Source organism: Salmo salar, chromosome ssa14 (assembly GCF_905237065.1).
Source record: "Salmo salar chromosome ssa14, Ssal_v3.1, whole genome shotgun sequence".
NCBI classification, from domain to species: domain Eukaryota; kingdom Metazoa; phylum Chordata; class Actinopteri; order Salmoniformes; family Salmonidae; genus Salmo; species Salmo salar.
Window position 1 is genome coordinate 12576788 of NC_059455.1, and position 26688 is coordinate 12603475.

The following is a 26688-nucleotide window of genomic DNA, read 5'->3' on the forward strand; positions in this document are numbered from 1 at the left end:
AAATGGCGATGACCAAAATGTGGCATTTTTTTGTTGTTGTTGCACAATGAGATGGGTATTAAGCTGTCTATTCATGGGCCAGGGGCTAAGATCAAAGTGCAGGCAATATAATTTGCCAGGTTAATGCATTACACTTAGAAAACATTTGTAGGACTACTTCATATTACTGAAGTCAATGTTTGTAGAGGAATCTGTGTTTTGTTTCAGCTATGAAATGTAAAAATGTAATGTAGCGTATTGCGTAACCTGCCTGTGGGAACAGAGTAAACAAACAAGTAGCTTAACATTTTGCCATAAAAAGCCCACACAATGTGATGGGAGCTGATACAGAGCCATGATAAGAGGTGCCTTGTTTATTTGTCGGAGGGCTTCGAGTTGTTTGGCGTGGTCGGGGGTAACTATTGCCGTGTGCTTAGAGTCAGGCCTTGGGGTCATGCCTCTCTCCAAGGAGAGTGAACCTTCACATTATTTTTCTGTGTGTGTGCGTCAGCCCCACAGCACACTCTCTGCTCTTTGACTCCAATGTCCATATAAGGCAGCTGGTGCCATGGCAACCGTAGGGCTTGAATAGCAGTGTCAAATCCCTGAGCACACACATGACCCCCTCTCCCTCCCTCTCTCTCTTGCTCCCCCTTGTTCTCTTGCTCTCTCCTCTCTCTCTCTCTCTCTCTCTCTCTCTCTCTCTCTCTCTCTCACACACTCACACACACACACACACATAGGCTGAAGAAAACTGAGGGAGCGGGAGAAACACAGACACAGAGAGAGAGAGAGGATTGTCAGTGTGGCGGCTTGCAACACTGTCTAGAGCCTAGCCTTCTTTTTTAAAATCTTAATTACATTTGTGGACTCTGCAGCCAAAGGGAGGAGAGAAAGCCCTGTCCCTTCCCCCTTGCCTCAGCCACGGGAAGCACCCACACGGACTGAGCTCAGGGCTAGGCCACAAGTCATTAGTGCTAGGTGGGAAAGAACTGACAAAAGACTGGAGTGAGTGCTTAGAGTAGCTCCACTGACTTCTGAGGGGTGGAAAGGAGGCTTTTTGGATTTCTACCTCATCTGTGCTCTCTATTTTTGGAGGGTCTGAATCAGAGACTGGTCTAGCCACTACGACCGATGATATTGCTACAGCCTAGCCCTCTGCAACAACAAACAAGGAAGAGAGGGCACTTCCTTGAGCTGAAGATCATTTTGAAGAGAGCCAGAGAGACTGGTTGATTTAGTTAAACAGAGGGGGTAGATGTAACCACAGTTGAGACTTGATAGTAGTTTTCTGTGTGCCTTGATGATATTGCCACACAGTGAGCTGTGAAACATCAAGATGTTTTGCTAATGGTGACCTAGAAGAGCTCTTTGTCAACCAGAACGCTGTTGGTGCTCTGAGGATTGCTGGTAAACACATCTCTTGCCTCGCTCTGTCTGTACCCTCACTCCCGCCGTGGCTGTAAGAGTGATTTGGCAAAAACAAGACATTTATATGAATGTACTTCCAAAGGTAAGCATACAAGGCTTTTGTATTATTTCTCTCTAATGCCAGGATATAAGTAATATATTCCAGAAAGGCAGCAGGACTAGGTCTCTACATTAACACTATCAGAAAGGAAAACGGCATGAGGTATAAGGGGTGTGAGGGGTGGCCACTGCTTCGTCTCCAGGCATGTGCTAAGGACTAGCGAGGTTCTTTTTCAGCCATTATTCTTGCCAAAGAGAGAAGGGAGTGAGAGAGAATTTCCCTCTCTAATCATGTGCAAAGTGCTAGTGAATGCGTAACTCATTCATAGACGCTAACTACCTTCGGCAACTATTGAAGATAGTATCTTCTGTTCCGGGGAGTTTTGTTTAAGAGCTTCAATGCTTGTTCTGAACGTTAAAACGCATCGCTTGCGGTAAGGTTTTGGAAACGTAAGGACTAGCATGCTCAGAACACCTGTGTGTAAGCGTAACTGGGGAGGAAGTATATTTCGTCAACTGGAGGCACGCACAGCATATGGATGTGTGAGAAACTGCTACTGTAAGTGTATCTATTTTTATTTGAACGATTCTTTCTCGCTGATAGAAAGATATGGGGCATATGATATGTTTCGAAAACCGTTTCGCAAGTGATGATTATTGACATTTCTAAACGTTAAAACAAAGTGTCTGAATTGTAGTTCACACGCAGCCAACCGTGGGCGAAGCTAACCAGTGAAAACCCTACGGATAATAAGGGTTTTCGAGAGCTAGTGAATGGGGTGTGTTTTCGTCCGTTGTTGAAAATGTGTGTTTGATTCATTGTTTCCTGTGAAAGGTTCTGTTTCGACTTCTATAAGACAGCCGTCGGAGGACATGGGCCAAAGGAAAAAACACACAAAAAGAGTGAATAACTGAAAAAGGAGAAAGAAAAACAGGGGGCATTGGAAGCCACAGGCATGCAAAACAAAAGTTTCTAAAGTGAAAGGCTTAACTATTTCCGGATCATAGTGGAAGGGGAGGAGACAAAACAGCTCTATTGTTTTTTTGGGAGGACAAACATTCTACACCATTTACACTGTTCTAAAAATTTTAAAGAGGGTGTGGGTATTTTTCAGACAGAATATTTTATTTTCCAACACACTTTAAGGACCAAAAAGCCAAACAAATTATTAAATGAGAAGACAGAGAACCTTAAAATATTGAACTCTGAACAGCGGAGCACAAAAGAAAGTCAGGAAGTTTAGACGGCAGCTACCGAAAGCTTTGGCTGTCTCCCATTCCTTCTGTGGTCTGCTAATCAAACAATGGCCATGGTGAGTGGGGGCTGGGGAGATCCCAACGGGGGCACCAACGGGCTGGGGGAGAAAGGCTATCTGAGGGGAGAGGAGGAGGACGGTTCGCCCCAGGCAGGGGGCAGTGACATGGAGGCTGGGGACGAAGACAAGGCATGTGTGGTGGACTGTGTGGTGTGTGGGGACAAGTCCAGTGGGAAGCACTACGGTGTGTTCACCTGCGAGGGCTGCAAGAGCTTCTTCAAGAGAAGCATCCGTCGCAACCTCAACTATACCTGCAGGTGAGACTTAATTAATAATTGTGATAATTTAATTATGGATTCTCAAAGTGGATGGATAATTATAACAGAGCTGCATGTGTAACTTTTTGGGCGACCCAACCCTAGAAATTGTTGTTATAGATCTGTCATTCTCATTGAAAGCAAGTCTAAGATGTGGTAGATCTGTTCTATGTGCCCTATTTCTATGCTTCCTGTTCTCAAGTTTCATTTTTGAGTGTTTTACTTTCTGTTTTGTACACCAGCTTCAAACAGCTGAAAATACAATATTTTTGGTTATGGAAAATATATTTAACAACGGTTTAGATAGTACAATAATTCTCTAGACTATACTTGTTTGTTTTGTCACATAAACTGAAATTAGGCGAACTATTCGAATTTTAGCAACCAGGAAGTGGTCGGAGCGATTTCTGCATAGTGCATCTTTAAAGTGCTCAAAGTGATTTACATTGTAAGAGGAGAATTCACCTCTTTCTCAACCAAACTGTAGCATACACCTGTGTAATAGCTTTGTCACTGATCCTTTATTTCTGATCTCTTAGTTTGTCTGTTATGGATATCCCATTTGTACAAAGCAAATGGATGCAAATAGCTAGAATGAGTCATGCATTAATACATTGTTGACTGTGCAGAGCTGTTACAATTTCCCACAGCAGTGCGCATAATGGATTTGAGTCATCCCTCACTTAAAGGGATATTTGGGGAATTTGTTTCATTAGTCCACTGTTAATACAGTTCCAAAATGTTTGGTATGTCAGCAAAGTTTTCAAGATATAGAACTTTCAAAATACAGAAAGTGTCACAGTATGATGCGTTTTGTATCATATTTTGAAAGTTCTGTCTTGAAAACTTGAATGCTGACATGCAAAACATTTTGGGACTGTATCAACAGTGGACTAATGAAACAAATACCAAAAGACAGTTTTTGTGTGGTATTTTCCTTTAAGTGAGAGCCTTTCATGACATGAAAGGTCTCTGAAGAGAATAGCTGAATTAAACATTGTACACACCATTGTTTATTGGCAGATGTTTTGATTGTCCATATTATTGGTAGACAACAATATGCAACAATTGAGGGTTGAATATACACCTCTATTGAATTTAATTGTATTGTTCAGCTCTACATTGTGATATTTTGTAATGTACTGTGCTGTTTTGCGGTATGCTATTTATTGATTTACATTGTTTTCCCCATCTCCCAGAAGATATCATACAAATTCATAAGTTTTCTTCTACAAAACTGGTCTTGAAGTCAGATGATTGAATTTCTTCCCCACTGAGATTTAGTCATCCTTACATCAGCCAGTCTGCCCATATGAAAGATCCATGAGCAAGATGCAGTATTTAATGCCATGGATCATCTAAGGAAAGAGAGTGATTGTGTCATACAGTATATACACAGAAAATTGGCCAGTGTTACCTAGTGTTGATTTTGAAGTGTAACATTTCTAGTGTTGATTTAGAAGTTAAATTAACTCTGTAAGAGTAAAAATAACACTCAGTGGTGTAAAAATAACCCCAGTGTTGGTGTTAATAACCAGTGTTGAGTGTGATTGTGTCAGTTTTACAATGTGGAAAGTAAAACATTCCTTTCAAAACCACGCCCGTCATCATCAGATTTCCTGCAGGTAGATTTTTTTTGGTAACACTTCATTTTAAGGGGTCCTTATTACAGTGTCATTACATGTGTAATTATACTGTAACAAGTATTGTAGTTAATTGTAATAACTCATAGTTACACTGTAATAACAACCTGTAACTGGTTGTAATTGCGGTCAGTAATTACAGAGGCGTAACAACAAATGCATGTTACCATGCTTGTTAGAAATGAGCAAGTTTCCACTAAATTCACAAATGTAGTGTTTAGTTTCTTCTCAGCTGCATATGATTCAGTAATAACTGTCACAAGGATGTAATATTTTGTGGACAGATGCACTGGGTGTCCAAGATTACAAAGGTTGGAAGCTCAAAAGGCTCTATTTACCTACCCGTAAATGCGCACTCTTCAAAATCTACACTCAGTGTTGTCACAGAGTAATTGTAATATCTGCATAAGTACAATGTAATTACTAGGTGTTACACAGGATTTAGCTAGTTAAAATGAAGTGTATCTTGAGGTGCTTGTAATTATTGTGTACCTACAAAGTACGTTACCCATTCTGGCAATCTAATCATCAGCTTCTGAAAGCGCAATCCAAATGAGGAAATAAACACACTAGTGCATATCTGTAATATCTGAATAAGTACAAGATTGTCGATAGTTCTTACACAGGATTTAACTATTTAAAGTGAGGTGTAACTTTATAGTTACATGTGAGCAATTTCTATGTAATTACTTATTACTCATTACCAAGTGAAAATACTTACAAACCAAAAAAGAGCTTCTACTTTAGTCAACTTTGTTGCAACATGTAGAAATACCTTACATGTCTTTCAAAATAATAAGGATTTTATTGTTATATTAATAATTGTATTACTTAGATTAAACAAAGATATATATACACAGTGCCATGAAAAAGTATTTACCCCCCTTGGTGTTTTTCCTATTTTGTTGCATTACAACCTGTAATTTAAATTGATTTTTATTTGGATTTCATGTAATGGACATATACAAAATAGTCCAAATTGGTGAAGTGAAATGAAAACAATTTTTTTTCAAAAAATTATAAAAAATGGAAAAGAGGTGCGTGCGTATGTATTCACCCCCTTTGCTATGAAGCCCCTAAATAAGATCTGGTGCAACCAATTACCTTCAGAAGTCACATAATTAGTTAAATAAAGTCCACCTGTGTGCACTCTAAGTGTCACATGATCTGTCACATTATCTCAGTATATATACACACACACCTGTTCTGAAAGGCCCCAGAGTCTGCAACACCTTTAAGCAAGAGACAGCACCAAGCAAGTGGCACCATGAAGACCAAGGAGCTCTCCAAACAGGTCAGGGACAAAGTTGTGGCGAAGTACAGATCAGGGTTGGGTTATAAAAAAATATCAGAAACTTTGAACATCCCACGGAGCACCATTAAATGCATTGTTAAAAAATGGAAAGAATATGGCACCACAACAAACCTGTCAAGAGAGGGCTGCCCACCAAAACTCATGGACCAAGCAAGGAGGTCATTAATCAGAGATGCAACAAAGAGACCAAAGATAACCCTGAAGGAGCTGCAAAGCTCCACAGCGGAGATTGGAGTATCTGTCCATAGGACCACTTTAAGCCGTACATTCCACAGAGCTGGGCTTTACGGAAGAGTGGCCAGAAAAAAGCCATTGCTTAAAGAAAAAAATAAGCAAACACGTTTGGTGTTCGCCAAAAGGCATGTGGGAGACTCCCCAAACCTATGGAAGAAGGAACTCTGGTCAGATGAGACTAAAATTGAGCTTTTTGGCCATCAAGGAAAATGCTATATCTGGCGCAAACCCAACACCTCTCATCACCCAGAGAACACCATATCCACAGTGAAGCATGGTGGTGGCAGCATCATGCTGTGGGGATGTTTTTTGTCGGCAGGGACTGGGAAACTGGTCAGAATTGAAGGTATGATGGATGGTGCTAAGTACAGGGAAATTCTTGAGGGAAACCTGTTTCAGTCTTCAAGAGATTTGAGACTGGGACGAAGGTTCACCTTCCAGCAGGACAATGACCCTAAACATACTGCTAAAGCAACACTTGAGTGGTTAAAGGGGAAACATTTAAATGTCTTGGAATGGCCTAGTCAAAGGCCAGACCTCAATCCAATTGAAAATCTGTAATATGACTTAAAGATTGCTGTACATCAGCAGAACCCATCCAACTTAAAGGAGCTGGAGCAATTTTGCCTTGAAGACTGGGCAAAAATCCCAGTGGCTAGATGTGCCAAGCTTATAGAGACATACCCCAAGAGACTTGCAGCTGTAATTGCTGCAAAAGGTGGCTCTACAAATTATTGACTTGGGGGGGGGGTGGTGAAAACTTGAGCGTGCATAACTTTTCTTTTTTTGTTAGTCTTATTTGTTTAACAATAAAAAATATTTTGCATCTTCAAAGTGGTAGGCATGTTGTGTAAATCAAATGATACAACCCCCCCTCAAAAATCCATTTTAATTCCAGGTTGTAAGGCAACAAAATAGGAAAAATGCCAAGGGGGATGAATACTTACGCAAGCCACTGTATGTATATATATATATACAGGCCTACCCAATAACATAAACGTAACTATTTAAGTGGTGAATCAATCTGTATCCTTTAGTATGGTGAGTGGCCTAGATAGCTAGCTAATTTAGCAAAATGGGAGTGTCTTTCTCTGAACTTTTTAGCATTACAAGTGACAATGGAAATCGACAACTCTGTCTGACTGTATTCATCTGTTTGCTCCTTCTAAGCATCCTGGAGTCTGAGACCTTGTGGGAATCTGTGGTAGAGAAGAAGAATGTATGACAATTTATCATAGACACTAAACATTACCGCTAGTTATCATCATCATGATTTCTATACTTTAGGCGTATAGCTAGCTAACAATTTTTCCCCCAACATCGGACACTCCCTAACTTCGGAAACACTCTAGCGGTTAGACGTTTAAATCACCGCGAGCTCAACATTTAAATGGTCTAGAAAATAATGGTAAGTTTTGCGACTAAAGAGACTCTTCTAGCTAGCTGACCACCAATTTTCATTGCAGTTTATGTAAGTTAAGTTAGTTTTTTGAGAGTTTTCAAAGTATACACATTTTGTGGGACACGCTGTATATTGTAAAATTCGACCGCATGACAGACCACACATAATTTAATATACATATTTTACCTCTGAAATATAGCTAACGGATTTCAGGCAAGTATTCTTTTTTTTACCGGTAAGCTAGCCAACTAGTCAACTCTCTAGTAAACACTTCAGATACGAGGGTTGGTGTCTCTTTTTTGAACAAAATTAAACTGCTATATCTTGTAATTGAACAAAATAGTAAGGTGGCCAATAACGAGGGACCGTATACCGATAATAAGGGATGTATGTTTTTGCTAAATCGCTTATCAAAAAGCTGATAGTTGTATTTCCACTGAAATGTCAAACACCCTAATTGCTATTGGTGTTTTTACGACACCAATAATCACAAAACATTGATGGCTTGTTCACGAGATAACACTGTTGAAGGTAATATATTTCTTAAACGCTGTTGAATATGCCAATATTACAGGGTGCTACGCTAGGCCTAGCAAGTTGTTGTGTTATTCAGCTAGCAATAACAGTGCTTGTGTTGACATGAGTAGCTAGCTAGCTAACATGCTGGGTGTTTCACGTAATACCCTTGGGGTATGGATACCCTGTGAACAAGGTTCAGGGAAGATAAAGCCATCAAGCCCAGCTAACGTTATCTAGCTGGTTAGCTAGTGAGTAGCGACCATAGCATATTTGCCAGCTTTAGGTAGGTAGGTAGCTAGCTAGTCAAGGTTAAAAAACTAGCTAGCTAGCTAGAGTGCTAGCTAATCCCAAAAAACTCAAGAGATTGCATGGAAAGTATATTATGTATTGGTATCTAGCTAGCTAGCTTGCTTGCTAGCATATTTTTATTTGTAATTGTTCTATGTATTTTTAAAAAATTCAGACATTTTCAAAAATCAAAACAGGCAGAAGTCTGCAAGCTAGCGTAGTTGGTAGGCCCAACAAAAAACAACAAACCTCCCTATAGGCTGTCTCGTCATTGTCGGTGATCAGGCCTACCACTGTTGTGTCATTGGCAGACTTAATGATGGTGTTGGAGTCGTGCCTGGCTGTGCAGTCATGAGTGAACAGGGAGTACAGGAGGGGCATGAGCACGCAGCCCTGTGAGGGGGCTCCAGTGTTGAGGATCAGCGTGGCGGATGTGTTGTTACCTACCCCTACCACCTGGGGGTGGCCCGTTAGGAAGTCCAGGATCCAGTTGAAGAGGAAGATGTTTAGTCCCAGGATCCTTAGCTTATTGATGAGCTTTGAGGGCGCTATGGTGTTGAATGCTGAGCTGTAGTCAATGAATAGCATTCTCACATATGTGTTCCTTTGTCCAGATGGGAAAGGGCAGTGTGGAGTGCAATAGAGATTGCGTCATCTGGGATCTGTGGGGCGTATGCAAATTGGGGTGGGTCTAGGGTTTCTGGGCTAATGGTGTTGATGTGAGCCATGACCATCCTTTCAAAGCACTTCATGGCTACAGACGTGAGTGCTACGGGTCGGTAGTCATTTAGGCAGGTTACCTTAGTGTTCTTGGGCAGAATCACTATGGTGGTCTACTTAAAACATGTTGGTATTACAGACTCGGACAGGGACATGTTGAAAATGTCAGTGAAGACACTTGCCAGTTGGTCAGCGCACGCTTGCAGTACACATCCTGGTAATCCGTCTGGTCCTGCGGCCTTCTGAATCTTGACCTATTTAAAAGTCTTACTCACATCGGCTGCAGAGAGCGTGATCGCACAGTCTTCCGGAACAGCTTGTACTCTCATGCATGTTTCATTGTTATTTGCCTCGAAGCGAGCATAGAAGTAGTTTAGCTCGTCTGGTTGGCTCGTGTCACTGGGAAGCTCGTGGCTGTGCTTGCCTTTGTAGTCTGTAATGGTTTGCAAGCCCTGCCACATCCGACGAGCATCAGAGCCGGTGTAGTACAATTCGAACTTAGTCCTGTATTGACACTTTGCCTGTTTGATGGTTTGTCGGAGGACATAGCGGGATCTCTTATAAGAGTCCAGCTCCTTGAAAGCTGCAGCTCTAGCCTTTAGCTCAGTGTGGATGTTGCCTGTAATCCATGGCTTCTGGTTGGGGTATGTACGTACGGTCACTGCGTTGACATCATCAACGCACTTATTGATGAAGCCAATGACTGATATGGTGTACTCCTCAATGCCATCGTAGGAATCCCGGAACATATTCCAGTCTGTGCTAGCACAACAGTCCTGTAGTTTAGCATCTGCTTCATCTGACCACCTTTTTATTGATCTAGTCACTGGTGCTTCCTGCTTAAATGTTTTTCTTGTAAGCAGGAATCAGGAGGATAGAATTATGGTCAGATTTGCCAAATGGAGGGTGAGGGAGAGCTTTGTATGCATCTCTGTGTGTGGAGTAAAGGTGGTCCAGAGTTTTTTTTCCCTCTGGTTGCACATTTAACATGCTGATATAAATTTGGTAAGACAGATTTAAGTTTCCCTGCATTAAAGTCCCCGGCTACTAGGAGTGTCGCCTCTGGGTGAGTGTTTTCTTGTTTGCTTATGGCGGAATACAGCTCATTCAATGCTGTTTTAGTGCCAGCCTCTGACTGTGGTGGTATGTAAGCAGCTACGAAAAATACAGATGAAAACTCTCTAGATAGATAGTGTGGTCTACAGCTTATCGTGAGATACTCTACCTCAGGCGAGCAATAGCTTCCTTAGATATCGTGCACCAGCTGTTATTTACAAAAATACATAATCCGCCGCTCCTTGTCTTACCAGACGCCGCTGTTCTATCCTGCCGGTACAGCATATAACCAGCCAGCTGTATGTTGATAGTGTCTTCGTTCAGCCACGACTCCCTGAAGCATAAGATATTTCAGTTTTGAATGTCCCGTTGGTACTGTAATCTTGCTCGTAGGTCATCGATTTTATTCTCCAAAGATTGCACGTTTGCTAGCAGAATGGAAGGAAGTGGGGTTTTATTAGATCGCCTACAAATTCTCATAAGGCAGCCTGCCGTCTGGCCCCTTTTTCTCCACCTCCTCTTCACGCAAATCACGGGGATCTGGGCCTGTTCCCAAGAAAGCAGTATATCGTTCTCGTCGGGCTCGTCAGACTCGTTAAAGGATAAAAAGGATTCTGACAGCCCTTGGTGAGTAATCGCAGTCCTTATGTCTAGAAGTTATTTTCGGTCATAAGAGATGGTAGCGGCAACATTGTGTACAAAACAAGTAAAAAAATAAGTTACAAAAAACGCAAATAAACAAACAAAAAACTATCGGTTGGGGACACGTAAAACGCCTGCCTTCTTCTCCGGCACCATTGTAGTGTAATCAGCACACTTTTCAGTGTTAACTTAACATTGAAAAGTGTGGACCCCTGTAGACACTGGCCCAGTGTTAAGTTTAACACTGTCAGTGTTGATTTAAAGTGGAGAATTTGCTGTGCAATTATATAACCGGGTCTGTGAACCAGCTTATACCAAAATATATTTAAATAGAAGCTTATTTTGTATCACATCGTGTTTTATGCTTCAGCTTTTTACCTATAGTAATGTTATGCAATAATTTAGATATGGTCTGGTAACTCACAACTGCCTGGAAATGTTTTACATCACGTTGAAGTGACCTTCCTCCATTAAAGTGATATTACACATACTGTGTATGCTACTATAGATTTCTACCAAGGGTTATGTAGCTGTTCTAAGTGTCAGCTAAGCTAAATGTCCTTATCATTTGTGCATGGCATAGCAGTGATGACATGTTTTGATCTATATTTCAGGTCGAATCGAGAGTGCCAGATTGACCAACATCATCGTAACCAGTGCCAGTACTGTCGCCTGGAGAAGTGCTTTCGTGTAGGAATGCGCAAAGAAGGTACTTTTCCTGTCCACATACAATAGAACACCTGCATATCCATATTTCTGTGTAAATTCATGCAGAATATATTAATGTTGACTTAAGAGACATGAACTCCAGTCAAGAAGGGACTGTATCCATTGATTTCTGCCCTAAAAAAACAAGTTAACTTTTTTTACCATTACATGGCCCCCCACATGAAAAAATACTACAATTTATTATAGAATACTACAGTACTTACTATATAATTATATAGTAAACTGTAGTATACAGTTGAATACTATACTACACACTGTAGTATCCCTCTAATATGTGTAGTACTTACTATAGAATGTTGTTGTATACTATAGTAAATACTACAGTATTATCCTCCCAAAAAACACTGTAGTAAATACTACAGTAATGACTGTAGAAACAATATTTTTTTTTAAATGTAAGTAAATACTACAGTAATTCTTTTGCATATACCCTACCTATACCCCGCCCCCATATCACACTTTGTGCCACCCATAAGTGAGGAACATACTGTACATGCCAAGTATAGATCATATATTGTGTTCCCTACAGGTTGTAGAAAAGAGCAGGAGTGCAGACTTACCTGCAGGTTATGGAAAATTTGCTCTTTTAGTATTTTGCCAGTAGGTTTCTCAAGGAGAAAGTCCTCACTTCTGTGTCAAAGATAATACAACGAAAACACTATATTAAATTGTGCAGTAATTTCCACAAAAGCACAAGAGTAAATTCTACAGTATACGATAATCTGCAAAAACACTACATGAATTACTATAGTATATACTACAGATTTATTTTACTACAGTATTTATACTATAGTTAACTGTAAGTACATTTACATTTTAGTAATTTAGCAGACTCTCTTATCCAGAGCGACTTACAGTAGTGAATGCATACATTTTTTTTTCTTTCTTCTCTCCGTACTGGCCCCCCGTGGAAATCGAACCCACAACCCTGGCGTTGCAAACACCATGCTCTACCAACTGAGCCACACAGGACCTACAGTATCTGCAGACTTTAGTCCGCAAAAACAATACAGTGACTACTATAGTATTTATACCATAGTATTTATACTATAGTATTTTTTCATGTGGGCCATAGTCCATGTCACAAATAACTACCCTGGCCCTATCATAGCTAAGCTTGCCATGCTTACAGTCTCGATGCCATGCACTTTGTCATCAAATCGAGTGCCTCGCTTGAGTGAATGAGAGGGATACAGGAGCAAGCCACCTGCGCCCCTGAGCACCAGTCATTCACGCACATTGCTGTCTGTATCTCAACTGTAGCTATAGCCCCATAGTCATTTGAATATACAGTACCAGTCAAAAGGTTGGACACACCTATTTATTCAAGGATTTTTCTTAATTTTTTTTACTATTTTCTACATTGTAGAATAATAGTGAAGACATCAAAACTACTGTATGAAATAACCCATATGGAATCATGTAGTAACCAAAAACTGTTAAACAAATGAAAATATATTTTATATTTGAGAAGGTGAATGCACCAATTTGTAAGTCGCTCTGGATAAGAGCGTCTGCTAAATGACGTAAATGTAAAATGTAAAATTCTTCAAAGTAGCCACCCTTTGCCTTGACGACAGCTTTGCACACTCTTGGCATTCTCTCAACGAGCTTCATGAGGTTGTCACCTGGAATGCATTTCAATTAACAGGTGTGCCTTGTTAAAAGTTAATTTGTGGAATTTCTTTCCTTCTTAATACGTTTGAGCCAATCAGTTGTGTTGTGACAAGGTATGGGTGGTATACAGAAGATAGCCCTATTTGGTAAAAGACCAAGTCCATATTATGGCAAGAACAGCTCAAATAAGCAAAGAGAAATGACAGTCCATCATTACTTTAAGACATGAAGGTCAGTCAATGCGGAACATTTCAAGAACTTTAAAAGTTTCTTCAAGTGGATTCACAATAACCATGAAGAGCAATGATGAAACTGGCTCTCATGAGGACCGCCACAGGAAAGAAAGACCCAGAGTTACCTCTGATGCAGAGGACAAGTTCATTAGAGTTAACTTCACCTCAGATTGCAGCTCAAATAAATGCTTCACAGAGTTCAACAGACACATCTCAACATCAACTGTTCAGAGGAGACTGAGTGAATCAGGCCTTCATGGTCGAATTTCAGCAAAGAAACCACTACTAAAGGACACCAATAATAAGAAGAGACTTGCTTGGGCCAAGAAACACAAGCAATGGACATTAAACCAGTAGAAATCTGTCCTTTTGGTCTGATGAGTCCAAATTTGAGATTTTTGGATCCAACCGCCTTGTCTTTGTGAGAACCAGTGTAAGGAATGACGCTGGAGAATAGAAGCAGGTACGGGAAGTTGACATTTAATTAGGAACGGACATGCAACAGGACAGGAACAGCGTCAGAACTGGGAAACACAAAGACAGACGACAAACAATGCAGCAGTGGGGAACAGACCTGGGGACCTAACAAATACAGGGGAGGTAATAAACAGGAGATTGAGTTTTCCAATATCTCTGATGCGCGTGACGAGGGAAGGCAGGTGTGCGTAAATGATGGTAGCAGGAGTGCGTAATGCAGGGCAGCCTGGCGCCCTCGAGCGCCAGGGGAGAAGAACCGGAGCAGGCGTAACACCCAGAGTAGGTGAATGGATGATCTTCGCATGTGTGGTTCTCACCGTGAAGCATGAAGGAGGAGGTGTGATGGTGTGGGGGTGCTTTTCTGGTGACACTCTCAGTGATTTATTTAGAATTCAAGGCACACTTAACCAGCATGGCTACCACAGGATTCTGCAGCGATACACCATCCCATCTGGTTTGCGCTTAGTGGGACTATCATTTGTTTTTCAACAGTACAATGACCCAAAACATACCTCCAGGCTGTGTAAGGGCTATTTGACCAAGGAGGGTGATGGAGTGCTGCATCAGATGACCTGGCCTCCACAATCACCTGTCCTCAACCCGATTGAGATGGTTTGGGATGAGTTGGACCGCAGAGTGAAGGAAAGCAGCCAACAAGTGCTCAGGATATGTGGGAACTCCTTCAAAACGGTTGGAAAAGCCTTCCTCATGATGCTGGTTGAGAGAATGCCAAGAGTGTGCAAAGCTGTCATCAAGGCAAAGGGTGGCTAGTTTGAATTATCTCAAATATAAAATATGTTTTGATTTGTTTAACACTTTTTTTTGGTTACTACATGATTCCTTATGTGGTTATTCATAGTTTTGATATATTCACTATTATTCTGCAATGTAGAAAATAGTACAAATAAAGAAAAACCCTTGAATGAGTAGGTGTGTCCAAAGTTTTGACTGGTACTGTGTATGTATAACATTCTATCTGTCTGGTAGTAGTGATTGTTCCACCGTTACCATGGTTATATGCCATCTTATACTATAGCCTAATGAAGCCCTAAGTAAAATACAGTATCCCTATGCCGTTGATATAAGGCATTATTGTAGCCTAAGGTAAAGGGTCTGTAGCATGAAGCTCACAGTGATATTGCCCACAATGATTTACTTGAGCTGTTGCAGAAAATGTAGAGGAATTTAACTCTAAATGCTTCCTCTTCAGTCTAATATAGATGACTCTGCCTTCCGTTACCTGTGACCGACTGGCTCGATTTGGTCTTATGTAGCAACATTTGAAATTGTGCATTTTTTTTTCTTTACATTGGATAAAAGTAGAGACTCCGAGCTAGAAAATGGTATAACATACACTACAGTTGAGGAACAATGGGAAAGTAATTATGCTATGAAAGTTGATAAACTTGTAACCTCACTTTTGAGAAAATGGCCCTTGAATGTTTTGATACCTACTGGAGAGCTCTTCTTTGTCTACACGCATTCAGCATCGTTCACACCTTCCTAACTCCACCCATCTCTAAGGATTCATATGTTAGGCTATGTACTAAACAACCAAAGATTTCAAGACTAAAGGCTGGTTTATGCTACGGGTGTGTTCATAAATTTAATCTGGAGTACCAGTGTGCTCTGGGCATTCGTAAACTCAGAGCGTTGTCAGATTGTCCGTTCGTAAATTCAGAGCGCTTCGCTCTCGGAGCGTTCAGAGCGCACACTGGACACTCTGGCCAAGGAGTAGGGATGATCTGAGCGTTCTGACCTAACAACAGCAGTCAAGCACCCAAGCTAACTGGCTAACATTGGCTAGCTTGCTAGCTACTTCCAGACACAAATGAGATAACAGCTCACTGACCATTTTACTCACCCTAGCAGAGCTGGTTAGGCTGTTTTTATGATATCCAGAGCATTGGTGACTGCAACTATACTGCTGCTGGCAACAATTTTATAACGCTTTTTTTTTTGCCAACGTTTACTGACACCGGCCATATTCAACAGGTGTTGAGCGTTCATAAGTTAATCTGTTATTCTGTGCTCTCGCACACTCAGACAAGAGTGCTCTGAAATCGGAGTATATAGCCAGAGCAAATTTACCAGCTAAGTCTCTCGACAGTTGTTGCAGTGACATAAACATTCTATTGAAATAGTTACTTGCATAATGAAATCTTTTGTTTAGACATGTAGCTAGCTAACTAGCTAAACAATGAACCATAATCCCAACTCATAACGTTACTACCCTGCATGAATCTGCAGGTACCTAACCAACCAGGTTCAATGTTAGCTAGCTAACATTAGGTTATAACTAGCAATGCAAATGGATCTGAGATACAAATAATATTACTACAGAGATCATACACGCAATGTTAGCTAGCTAGCCAGTTAACGTTAGCTAGCTACCTAGCTAGCTAACAGTACACTTTAACTTGAAATGAAAACAACTTTCTGACAAAATTAGAAACGTGTAATATCTGAAAATGTAGCTAGCTAGACCATCTTGCCTGTATACATGGATGGACGCTTCTCCCTCTCTGTCAAATCAAATCAAATGTATTTATATAGCCCTTCGTACATCAGCTGATATCTCAAAGTGCTGTACAGAAACCCAGCCTAAAACCCCAAACAGCAAGCAATGCATGTGAAAGAAGCACGGTGGCTAGGAAAAACTCCCTAGGAAAAACTCCCTAGAAAGGCCAAAAACCTAGGAAGAAACCTAGAGAGGAACCAGGCTATGAGGGGTGGCCAGTCCTCTTCTGGCTGTGCAGGGTGGATATTATAACAGAACATGGTCAAGATGTTAAAATGTTCATAAATGACCAGCATGGTCAAATAATAATAATCATAGTAGTTGTCGAGGGTGCAACAAGCACATCCGGTGAACAGGTCAGGGTTCCATAGCCGCAGGCAGAACAGCTGAAACTGGAGCAGCAGCACGGCCAGGTGGACTGGGGACAGCAAGGAGTCATCATACCAGGTAGTCCTGAGGCATGGTCCTAGGGCTCAGGTCCTCCGAGAGAAAGACAGAAAGAGAGAAAGAGAGAATTAGAGAGAGCATATTTAAATTCACACAGGACACCGGATAAGACAAGAGAAATACTCCAGATGTAACAGACTGACCCTAGCCCCCCGACACATAAACTACTGCAGCATAAATACTGGAGGCTGAGACAGGAGGGATCAGAAGACACTGTAGCCCCATCCGATGATACCCCCCGGACAGGGCCAAACAGGCAGGATATAACCCCACCCACTTTGCCAAAGCACAGCCCCCACACCACTAGAGGGATGTCTCCAACCACCAACTTACCGTCCTAAGACAAGGCCGAGTATAGCCCACAACGATCTCCGTCATGGCACAACCCAAGGGGGGGGGCGCCAACCCAGACAGGAAGACCACGTCAGTGACTCAACCCACTCAAGTGACGCACCCCTCCCATGGACGGCATGGAAGAATACCAGTAAGCCAGTGACTCAGCCCCTGTAAAAGGGTTAGAGGCAGAGAATCCCAGTGGAAAGAGGGGAACCGGCAAGGCAGAGACAGCAAGGGCGGTTCGTTGCTCCAGCCTTTCCGTTCACCTTCACACTCCTGGGCCAGACTATACTTAATCATAGGACCTACTGAAGAGATAAGTCTTCAGTAAAGACTTAAAGGTTGAGACTGAGTCTGCGTCTCTCACATTGGTAGGCAGACCATTCCATAAAAATGGAGCTCTATAGGAGAAAGCCCTACCTCCAGCCGTTTGCTTAGAAATTCTAGGAACAATTAGGAGGCCTGCGTCTTGTGACCGTAGCGTACGTGTAGGTATGTACGGCAGGACCAAATCGGAAAGATAGGTAGGAGCAAGCCCATGTAATGCTTTGTAGGTTAGCAGTAAAACCTTGAAATCAGCCCTTGCCTTAACAGGAAGCCAGTGTAGGGAGGCTAGCACTGGAGTAATATGATCAAATGATGTCATGGTTGCCCTTAGTTTGAAGATGTAATCCGGAGACAGGTGTTTTATACAACAGTCTTCTGTGTGTTCTCTTTTCGACTCTGTCTGCATATTTGTAATCAAACCCCAGAACTTCATCTCTTTAGCTATCATACACTAATTCCACTGATTTCAAAACTCGGTCCTCCAGAAAGTGGAGAGCAACCCTGATGCAGTTCTACAATGTGATATCTTTTTAAAAAAGCAGCGTTAGAAAGGATTACCTACACATACTGACCAGCTCATACTGACCAGCTCATACTGACCAGCTCATACTGACCAGCTCATGTTATAGACAGAAGCGCGCTACATGGCAGACCAATCCGATCTCATCTCTCGGCATGTCCAGCCCACTCATTATCTCAGCCAATCATGGCTAGCGGGAAGGTTTCTGACTTTTTCCATGGCTAAACCAACTAGACTCTTAATTTAAAAATGTTATTCGTATTACAGATTGCGTACGAGTTTGTTATTAAGGCACATGAAAGTTCACATGTTCCAGAAGGCATTTCTGCCCCCCACATTTTGATAAAAAAAAAAATGGTGCTACTGTGAAGTAGTGCGCCTAGTTTCCTGAAACGAGTCACATAGGAGCATATTAGAGTGGAATTTTCAAGGTTAAATGACTCACCCAATGGCTTAATAAGTTAACTATGGTTGGGAGCTTTATAGCAGTATTTGATATAGCCACGCTCTATTTCATCCTTACAAAGAAGCAAAATAATTTCATTTTCTTTCTGAGAGCAATCAATTTGAAAACCAAGGCCATAATGTCATATTTTATCCCACTTTTGGTAATACAAATCTTTACATAGTAAAAAATGAACTCCAGGGGAGAATTAATTGGAGGAAATTACATTTTAATGGATAATTCTGCTGTCTTTTGTTTTATTCTTCGAGATAACCTTCAATTGGAGGATTCTCGAAGAATGCAAGTCCTCCATTTTGCCCTCTTTTATTGAGGAATCTGTCTGCGCCCCTTTGTGCCAGCTTTACTCAGGAATTAGATGGTCCTTATCTGGTCAAGACCGTCTGTTGTTAATCTGCCAAACCTCCTACTGTGAGAGAGCATGCCCGACTCATTTTCAACTTCTCCCCCCTGCCCTCCCTACTTTTCAACCCAAATCCTAATCCCTTTCGTCCTCCCCATTTCCCTGCCCCTTCTTACCCCCCCCCCCCCCCCAACCTCCCTTTGTGCCCCCATCCCCACCCCAGCAGTTCAGCGCGGACGTATCCCCCCCCCACACTCCAGCCTCAGCCCCACGGGCACCCCAGTAGGTGGCGGTAGTGGCGTAGGAGGGGCAGATTTCTACAACAACAATGGTGGGCAGCCTGTGTCAGAGCTAATCTCCCAGCTGCTGCGTGCCGAGCCCTACCCTAGCAGCCGTTACGGCCACCAGTACAACCAACAGGGCCAGGCCACTGGCGCAGGCGGGGCCGTCATGGGCATCGACAACATCTGCGAGCTGGCAGCTAGGCTGCTCTTCAGCACCATTGAGTGGGCCAGGAACATCCCTTACTTCCCGGAGCTGCCTGTGTCAGAGCAGGTGGCTCTCCTCAGGTTGAGCTGGAGCGAGTTGTTCATCCTGAACGCAGCCCAGTCCGCCCTGCCCCTCCACATGGCCCCACTGCTGGCCGCTGCGGGTTTCCACTCCTCACCCATGTCGGCCGAGCGGGTGGTGTCCTTCATGGACCAGGTGAGGGTGTTCCAGAACCAGGTGGAAAAGCTGAGCCGGCTCCAGGTGGACTCTGCCGAGTACAGCTGCCTTAAGGCCATCGTCCTCTTCTCGCCAGGTGAGATGTCTGTTTTATTTTATTCCCACATTGTACTGTATGCGGATTGAGTCTGTTGAGATTTGTTTTGACATGCTGATACTTTTTGACATGCATGTCAGACATTTCAACCTACATTCGGAGACTTTTTGGCATGCATGTCAGACTTTATGACCTATATGTCGACCTGCTACATTTTGAGACTTTTGACTACTGTACATACTTGCATATTCAAACTATTGACTTGCATGCTGTGACTTTTTACTAACATGCTGAAACTTTAACATATGCACTACATGACCAAAACTATGTGGACACCTGCTTGTCGAACATCTCATTCCAAAATCATGGGCATTAATATGGAGTTGGTCCCCCCTTTGCTGCTATAACAGCCTCCACTCTTCTGGGAAGGCATTCCACTAAATGTTGGAACATTGCTACGGGGACTTGCTTCCATTCAGCCACAAGAGCATTAGTGAGGTCGGGCACTGATGTTGGGCGATTATGCCTGTCTCACAGTTGGCGTTCCAATTCATCCCAAGGGTGTTCAATGGGGTTGAGGTCAGGACTTTGTGCAGGCCAGTGAAGTTCTTCCACACCGATCTTGACAAACTATTTCTGTATGGATCTCTTTTTGTGCCCGAGGACATTGTCATGCTGAAACAGGAAAGGGCCAGCCCCAAACTGTTGCCACAAAGTTGGAAATACAGAATTGTCTAGAATGTCGTTGAATGCTGTAGCGCTATGATTTCCCTTCACTAGAACTAAGGGGCCTAGCCCGAACCATGAATAATAGCCCCAGACCATTTTTCCTCCAACAAACTTTACAGTTGACACTATGCATTGGGGCAGGTAGCGTTCCCCTGGCATTCGTCCGTCAGATTGCCAGATGGTGAAGCGTGATTCATCACTCCAGAGAACGTGTTTCCACTGCTCCAGAGTCCAATGGCGGCGAGCTTTACACCACTCCAGCCGATGCTTAGCATAGCACATGGTGATCTTAGGCTTGTGTGCGGCTGCTCGGCCATGGAAACCCATTTCATGAAGCTCCCGACGAACAGTTCTTGTGCTGATGTTGCTTCCAGAGGCAGTTTGGAACTCGGTGTGAGTGTTGCAACCGAGGACAGATGATCTTTACGCACTTCAGCACTCGACGGTCCCGTTCTGTGGGCTTGTGTCCTACCACTTCGCGGCTGAGCCGTTGTTGCTCCTAGACATTTCCACTTCACAATAATAGCACTTACAGTTTATTGGGGCCATTCTAGCAGGGCCGAAATTTGACAAACTGACTTGTTAGAAAGGTGGCATCCTATGTCGGTGCCACGTTGAAAGACACTGAGCTCTTTAGGAAGGCCATTCTACTGCCATTGTTTGTCTATGGAGATTTACATGGCTGTGTGCTCGATTTTATACACCTGTCAGAAATGGGTGTGGCTGAAATGGTTGAATCCAGTAATTTGAAGGGGTGTCCACATACTTTTGTATATGTAGTGTATTTCTAATTGGAAAGCATATCACTCTATATCAGGGCTTTCCAAACCCTCTTCCTGGAGAGCTACAGTACAGTCCAATACATTTTTGCTCTTACCCTTATATAACGGACCTGATTCTAATAATTAGCTGGTTGATAAACTGAATCAGATTAGGTACAACCGGGGTTGGAGTAAAAACCTACGGGAGGTTTTCTCTCCAGGAACAGTGTTGGAGAGCACTGCTCTATGTTATGTAAGGACAACCAAGCACCTGTTGACTGAAATTACTATGACAAAGCCTGAACACGGTTATACTGGTAGACGTGAGGAGTGTGGTACCCTCTCCTGGCACAACAACGCAAGTGCAGAGTACAATCACAGGCCTTATGTAAATGTATGGTAGTGTGGTGTTTTTCAACTCCGGTCCTCGAGGAGCCTACCCAACGGCACACATTTATTGTAGCCCCGAACAAAAACACCTGATCGAGGATTTGATGATTAGTTGTCAAGTTGAATAGGGTGCCCCGTTTTTAAAATAAAAATGTTTAATTTTGGGGGTGCTCAAGGACGAGATGAGAAACTTTTGTAGTCGATATTGTAATTGAAAGGTCTGCACTGCACACTTACCCTGAGAATGTGATCACGCTCTCCATAGCCGACGTGAGTAAGACCTTTAAACAGGTCAACATACACAAGGCTGCGGGGCCAGACGGATTACCAGGACGTGTGCTCTGGGCATGTGCTGACCAACTGTTAGGTGTCTTCACTGACATTTTCAACATGTCCCTGATTGAGCCTGTAATACCAACATGTTTCAAGCAGACCACCATAGTCCCTGTGCCCAAGAACACAAAGGCAACCTGCCTAAATGACTACAGACCCGTAGCACTCACGTCCGTAGCCATGAAGTGCTTTGAAAGGCTGGTAATGGCTCACATCAACACCATTATCCCAGAAACTCTAGACCCACTCCAATTTGCATACCGCCCAAACAGATCCACAGATGATGCAATCTCTATTGCACTCCACACTGCCCTTTCCCATCTGGACAAAGGAACACCTACGTGAGAATGTTATTCATTGACTACAGCTCAGCGTTCAACACCATAGTACCCTCAAAGCTCATCACTAAGCTAAGGATCCTAGGACTAAACACCTCCCTCGGCAACTGGATCCTGGACTTCCTAACGGGCCACCCCCAGGTGGTAAGGGTAGGTAACAACACATCCGCCACGCTGATCCTCAACACTGGAGCCCCCTCACAGGGCTGCGTGCTCATGCCCCTCCTGTACTCCCTGTTCACTCATGACTGCACGGCCAGGCACGACTCCAACACCATCATTAAGTCTGCCAATGACACAACAGTGGTAGGCTTGATCACCGACAACGACAAGACAGCCTATAGGGAGGAGGTCAGAGACCTGGCCGGGTGGTGCCAGAATAACAACCGATCCCTCAACGTAACCAAGACTAAGGAGATGATTGTGGACTACAGGAAAAGGAGGACCGAGTATGCCCCCATTCTCATCGACGGGGCTGTAGTGGAGCAGGTTGACAGCTTCAAGTTCCTTGGTGTCCACATCACCAACAAACTAGAATGGTCCAAACACACCAAGATAGTCGTGAAGAGGGCACGACAAAGCCTATTCCCCCCCCAGGAAACTAAAACGATTTGGCATGGGTCCTGAGATCCTCAAAAGGTTCTACAGCTGCAACATTGAGAGCATCCTGACTGGTTGCATCACTGCCTGGTACGGCAATTGCTCGGCCTCTGACCACAAGGCACTACAAAGGGTAATGTGTATGGCCCAGTACATCACTGGGGCTAAGCTGCCTGCCATCCAGGACCTCTACACCAGGCGGTGTCAGAGGAAGGCCCAAAAAATTGTCAAAGACCCCAGCCACCCCAGTCATAGACTGTTCTCTCTGCTACCGCATGGCAAGCGGTACCGGAGTGCCAGGTCTAGGACAAAAAGGCTTCTCAACACTTTTTACCCCCAAGCCATAAGACTCCTGAACAGGTAATCAAATGGCTACCCGGAATATTTGCATTGTGTGCCCCTCCCCAACATCTCTTTTACACTGCTGCTACTCTCTGTTTATCAGATATGCACAGTCACTTTAACTATACATTTATGTACATACTACCTCAATAGGCCCGACCAACCAGTGCTCCCGCACATTGGCTAACCGGGCTATCTGCATTGTGTCCCACCACCCGCCAACCCCTCTTTACGCTACTGCTACTCTCTGTTTATTATATATGCATAGTAACTTTAACCATATCTACATGTACATACTACCTCAATCAGCCCGACTAACCGGTGTCTGTATGTAGCCTTGCCACTTTTGTAGCCTGGCTACTGTGTATAGCCTCGCTACTGTTTTTCACTGTCTTTTTACTGTTGTTTTTATTTCTTTACTTGCCTATTGTTCACCTAATACCTTATTTGCACTATTGGTTAGAGCATGTAAGTAAGCATTTCACAGTAAGGTTGTATTCGGCGCACTTGACAAATAAACTTTGATTTGATTTGAACATTTTGACATGTAAATTAAACAATTTTGCATTATCATGCTTGAATGACCAAAATCAAAAATGCAAAAACAAAAGATAGAAATTATACAATGTGTACAAAACGGGAAAACAGAAGAGAAAAAGATTCTAACCGACAACTAAAAAGGTTGGGTTGTACACCTAGGTTGTACACCTAACCTTTTTAGTTGTCGGTTAGAATCTTTTTCTTGTTGTTGCAAACCGAAAGTAACCCTTCATCTTCGTTTAGGGTCCCGTCTCATTTAAGTACTGCTCCCTCCCACTTTGTAATCACCTCAACAATCTCTTCCTCCCTTCTTCCATCTCAGATGCGTGTGGCCTGACAGACCCAGCCCATGTGGAGTCTCTGCAGGAGAAGGCCCAGGTGGCTCTGACAGAGTACGAGCGGATGCAGTACCCAGGTCAGCCCCAGCGCTTCGGCCGCCTGCTCCTCCGCCTGCCCGCCCTCCGCGCGGTGCCCGCCAACCTCATCTCCCAGCTCTTCTTCATGCGTCTGGTGGGCAAGACGCCCATCGAGACTCTCATCCGCGACATGCAGCTCTCCGGAAGCTCCATCAGCTGGCCCTACGTCCCTGGACAGTAACCCTGAAAGGAAGTCTCCGTCTGGGCAGTGACGACAAGGACCACAGGTTCCTCTGACTCATCCATCTGTGTGATCCTATGCTAGCACCAGCTGGACATCATACATGTTGCACTGCCTCCATGAACTGAGCTCTCCATACCAGCCTAGTGCCAGCTGGGTCTATTGCCAGCACACTGGTGCCAACACACCTACTGTGTGCCATTATGGCAACCCGAGTCAGCTATGCCATCCGCATGCCATAGTGACTTACATACACACATTAATGTCCTGTCAATAGAGGTCACTGGAACCATGCCTCATTTTCCACATCTCATTGCCTTTGGTGCAAAGACTTTCGACATCAACATCAGACCTTTGGTGGAGTTTCAAACCAAGACGGAGATCACACTTGGTGAAATTCTGGAGAATTCTGGTAGAAAAGCTTTATATATGCAAACACAGAAGTGGTAGAGGAAATGGAACTGGGACAAAACATTTCACCCAAATCTTCATCGTCCACAGAAATTTCACTCAAAACGTAATTGTCTTTAAAGCTAGAATCCTTACTTGCTACATCCAGTTTTGGACTTATAAATGAATTATATATACCTATTTATTCTTGAAGAATATAACATAAATAACTTAAAGTCTCAGAACATCGTTTTAACTACATTGTTAAACGTACATACAGTATCTCCAGGCCCATTCCTCAGCTTTTTACCAAAACTGAGGCGGGGTGCCCGCTTTGTTATTGTTTCAATTAAGGATTATAGCTTTAAAGAGGTTATAGATATGACATTTGAACTACTAAATCAGCCAGGCAGATAAAGTGGAGAGACTTACAGAGGGACTCAATGACTGTTTCCATGTATCACTCATAGGGCTCTTACGTGTTGTACTGGGCAACTTTTCCAACGCCACAGTCACACAAATATGGATCGATACCTCACAAGACAGCGGAATGCTATAGACGGATTTCTTCTAAAGGCAACCTCTCTGTCATTGTACAGTTGTTCACCACAAACCGCCTTCTTTTCAACGACTGCCTTTTCAATATGAATTCGGACACTGCAGTATGAGTAGATCATTCATCTGGACATATTCTTTAAGGTGAACAGTTTTTTTTTTTATACGGAATGATATTTAAACTACACCTGAATGCAGCTGATGTGAGTGACAGGCTGATTGTTGAAACAAGACTGTTCTCAAGTGACAAAAAAGTATTTAATCAAAAAGGTTGTGGCCAAATGGTTCACCTATGACCTGCGACCATACTGAAAACAAAGAGCATATACAGTTGGTACTTTCAAAATGCAGAGAAATCGCATCAGAACTAATTGTAAGTGTTAAGAAGTGTATATACTGTAGATTTAGGGAACCAAAGGTTGTCCTGCTGCATGTCACAATTTAGTTATTGATCTGTGTTTCATCTCTACGAAATGGGATTAGAAAGTAAAGTTCTTTTTTTTATGTTGAGTTCACAGTTTCTTTTTTAAACATGAACATTTTCATGTGAAAATACCTCTACCATTCCTCGATGTGTCAAAAAGATGTGATTCTCCATAGTGGTGAAAATGACACTACACTGGTGCAGAACAAGAGGCTACTCCTGAGCCAATTGTGTTGCCACCATAAAGCAATGCATTCCACTAGCTCAATGTAGAACACTTAGGCGATATGGGAGTTTGTTGTCATGGCTGTTTGGCGATGTGACTGCTGCAGCCAAAATGACAAGGTGAGTGTGTGGATCGTTTCTTTCCTTAGTTGTGTCAGTTACCTCCATAAGAATGTCAGTTAGATGTGGGCAAAATGTTTTGTACTCACAAGCTAATAAGAGATGAAATTAATGATTTGTATATACACTAGATGAGTTTTGGGGTGATGTGTTGAAGCCACAGTGCCTCCATCTTGGCACTCCCCCACCTTGTAAAACATATTTTGGAAGCTATAGAAATGCATTTATTAATGTCTACGTTTGTTTTTGCCATATTGATTCCATTACAGACACCTTAATTCATGCTTTTAAATTATATTATGTGAGGTAAGCAAAAATAAATAACGAAAAAAATATATCAACATTTTTTTGAGTATCATTTTTTGAGATGACTAATGTTACCGTCCCTACTACAACAAACAATACTTAGCTATATGTAATTTTGTCATTGGAACATTTCATTTAAATACTGTAGAATTCATTCATTCCTATGGAGGACTGCTCCTACTGGGGAGTACCAGTATGTATAGGCTTTCATCAAAGAAAAACTACTGTAAATGTTGTTGTTTTTTACAAATGTCGGGAAAGAATGTGTTGCTTGATCACATTGCAAAACATTATATTCTAGAATGATTTAGAATATTTAATTACAAAAAATATGTTAATTGTTATTCTTCATTAAAAACATTAAAGAGAATATTAGACAGCACAATAATGTGCAAAAGGTAATGCATACATTTTGTAGAAT

At 42.6% G+C, this 26688-nt stretch overlaps 2 protein-coding genes across 5 annotated transcripts in view; one reads left to right on the top strand and one right to left on the bottom strand.

The window, feature by feature from the left end:
* Window positions 1-680: 680 nt before the first annotated feature.
* LOC106568961 (nuclear receptor subfamily 2 group F member 6) lies at window positions 681-26298 on the top strand. 3 transcript variants are annotated; one of them, XM_014139854.2, is made up of 5 exons: window positions 681-1492; window positions 2285-3022; window positions 11456-11550; window positions 19081-19656; window positions 23973-26298. In XM_014139854.2, the coding sequence occupies exons 2-5, from the start codon at window positions 2754-2756 to the stop codon at window positions 24245-24247; spliced, it is 1215 nt and encodes a 404-aa protein (XP_013995329.1). In that variant the 5' UTR covers window positions 681-1492; window positions 2285-2753; the 3' UTR covers window positions 24248-26298. The 3 variants fall into 3 exon arrangements, with proteins under 3 accessions (XP_013995329.1, XP_013995327.1, XP_013995328.1); XM_014139852.2 differs by having other exon boundaries at window positions 682-1492; window positions 19078-19656; XM_014139853.2 differs by lacking the exon at window positions 681-1492 and adding an exon at window positions 1513-2008 and having other exon boundaries at window positions 19078-19656.
* The window catches only part of LOC106568962 (occludin), a 34380-nt gene continuing 24476 nt past the window's right edge, over window positions 16785-26688 (bottom strand). The window contains exon 6 of one of the 2 annotated variants that reach the window (XM_014139857.2): window positions 16785-16898. In XM_014139857.2, coding sequence (XP_013995332.1) covers window positions 16885-16898 — 14 coding nt within the window. In that variant the 3' untranslated portion in view covers window positions 16785-16884. The remainder of the gene's footprint in view (window positions 16899-26688) is intronic. The other variant, XM_014139856.2, reaches the window with a different exon arrangement.

Excerpts from the sequence above, each read along its gene's own strand:
- LOC106568961 (XM_014139852.2), top strand. The coding sequence starts at position 2,754 with ATGGCCATGGTGAGTGGGGGCTGGGGAGATCCCAACGGGGGCACCAAC. Across the intron at positions 3,023-11,455 it reads AACCTCAACTATACCTGCAG|GTCGAATCGAGAGTGCCAGA; the intron begins GTGAGACTTAAT and ends TCTATATTTCAG. Across the intron at positions 11,551-19,077 it reads TGTAGGAATGCGCAAAGAAG|CAGTTCAGCGCGGACGTATC; the intron begins GTACTTTTCCTG and ends TCCCCACCCCAG.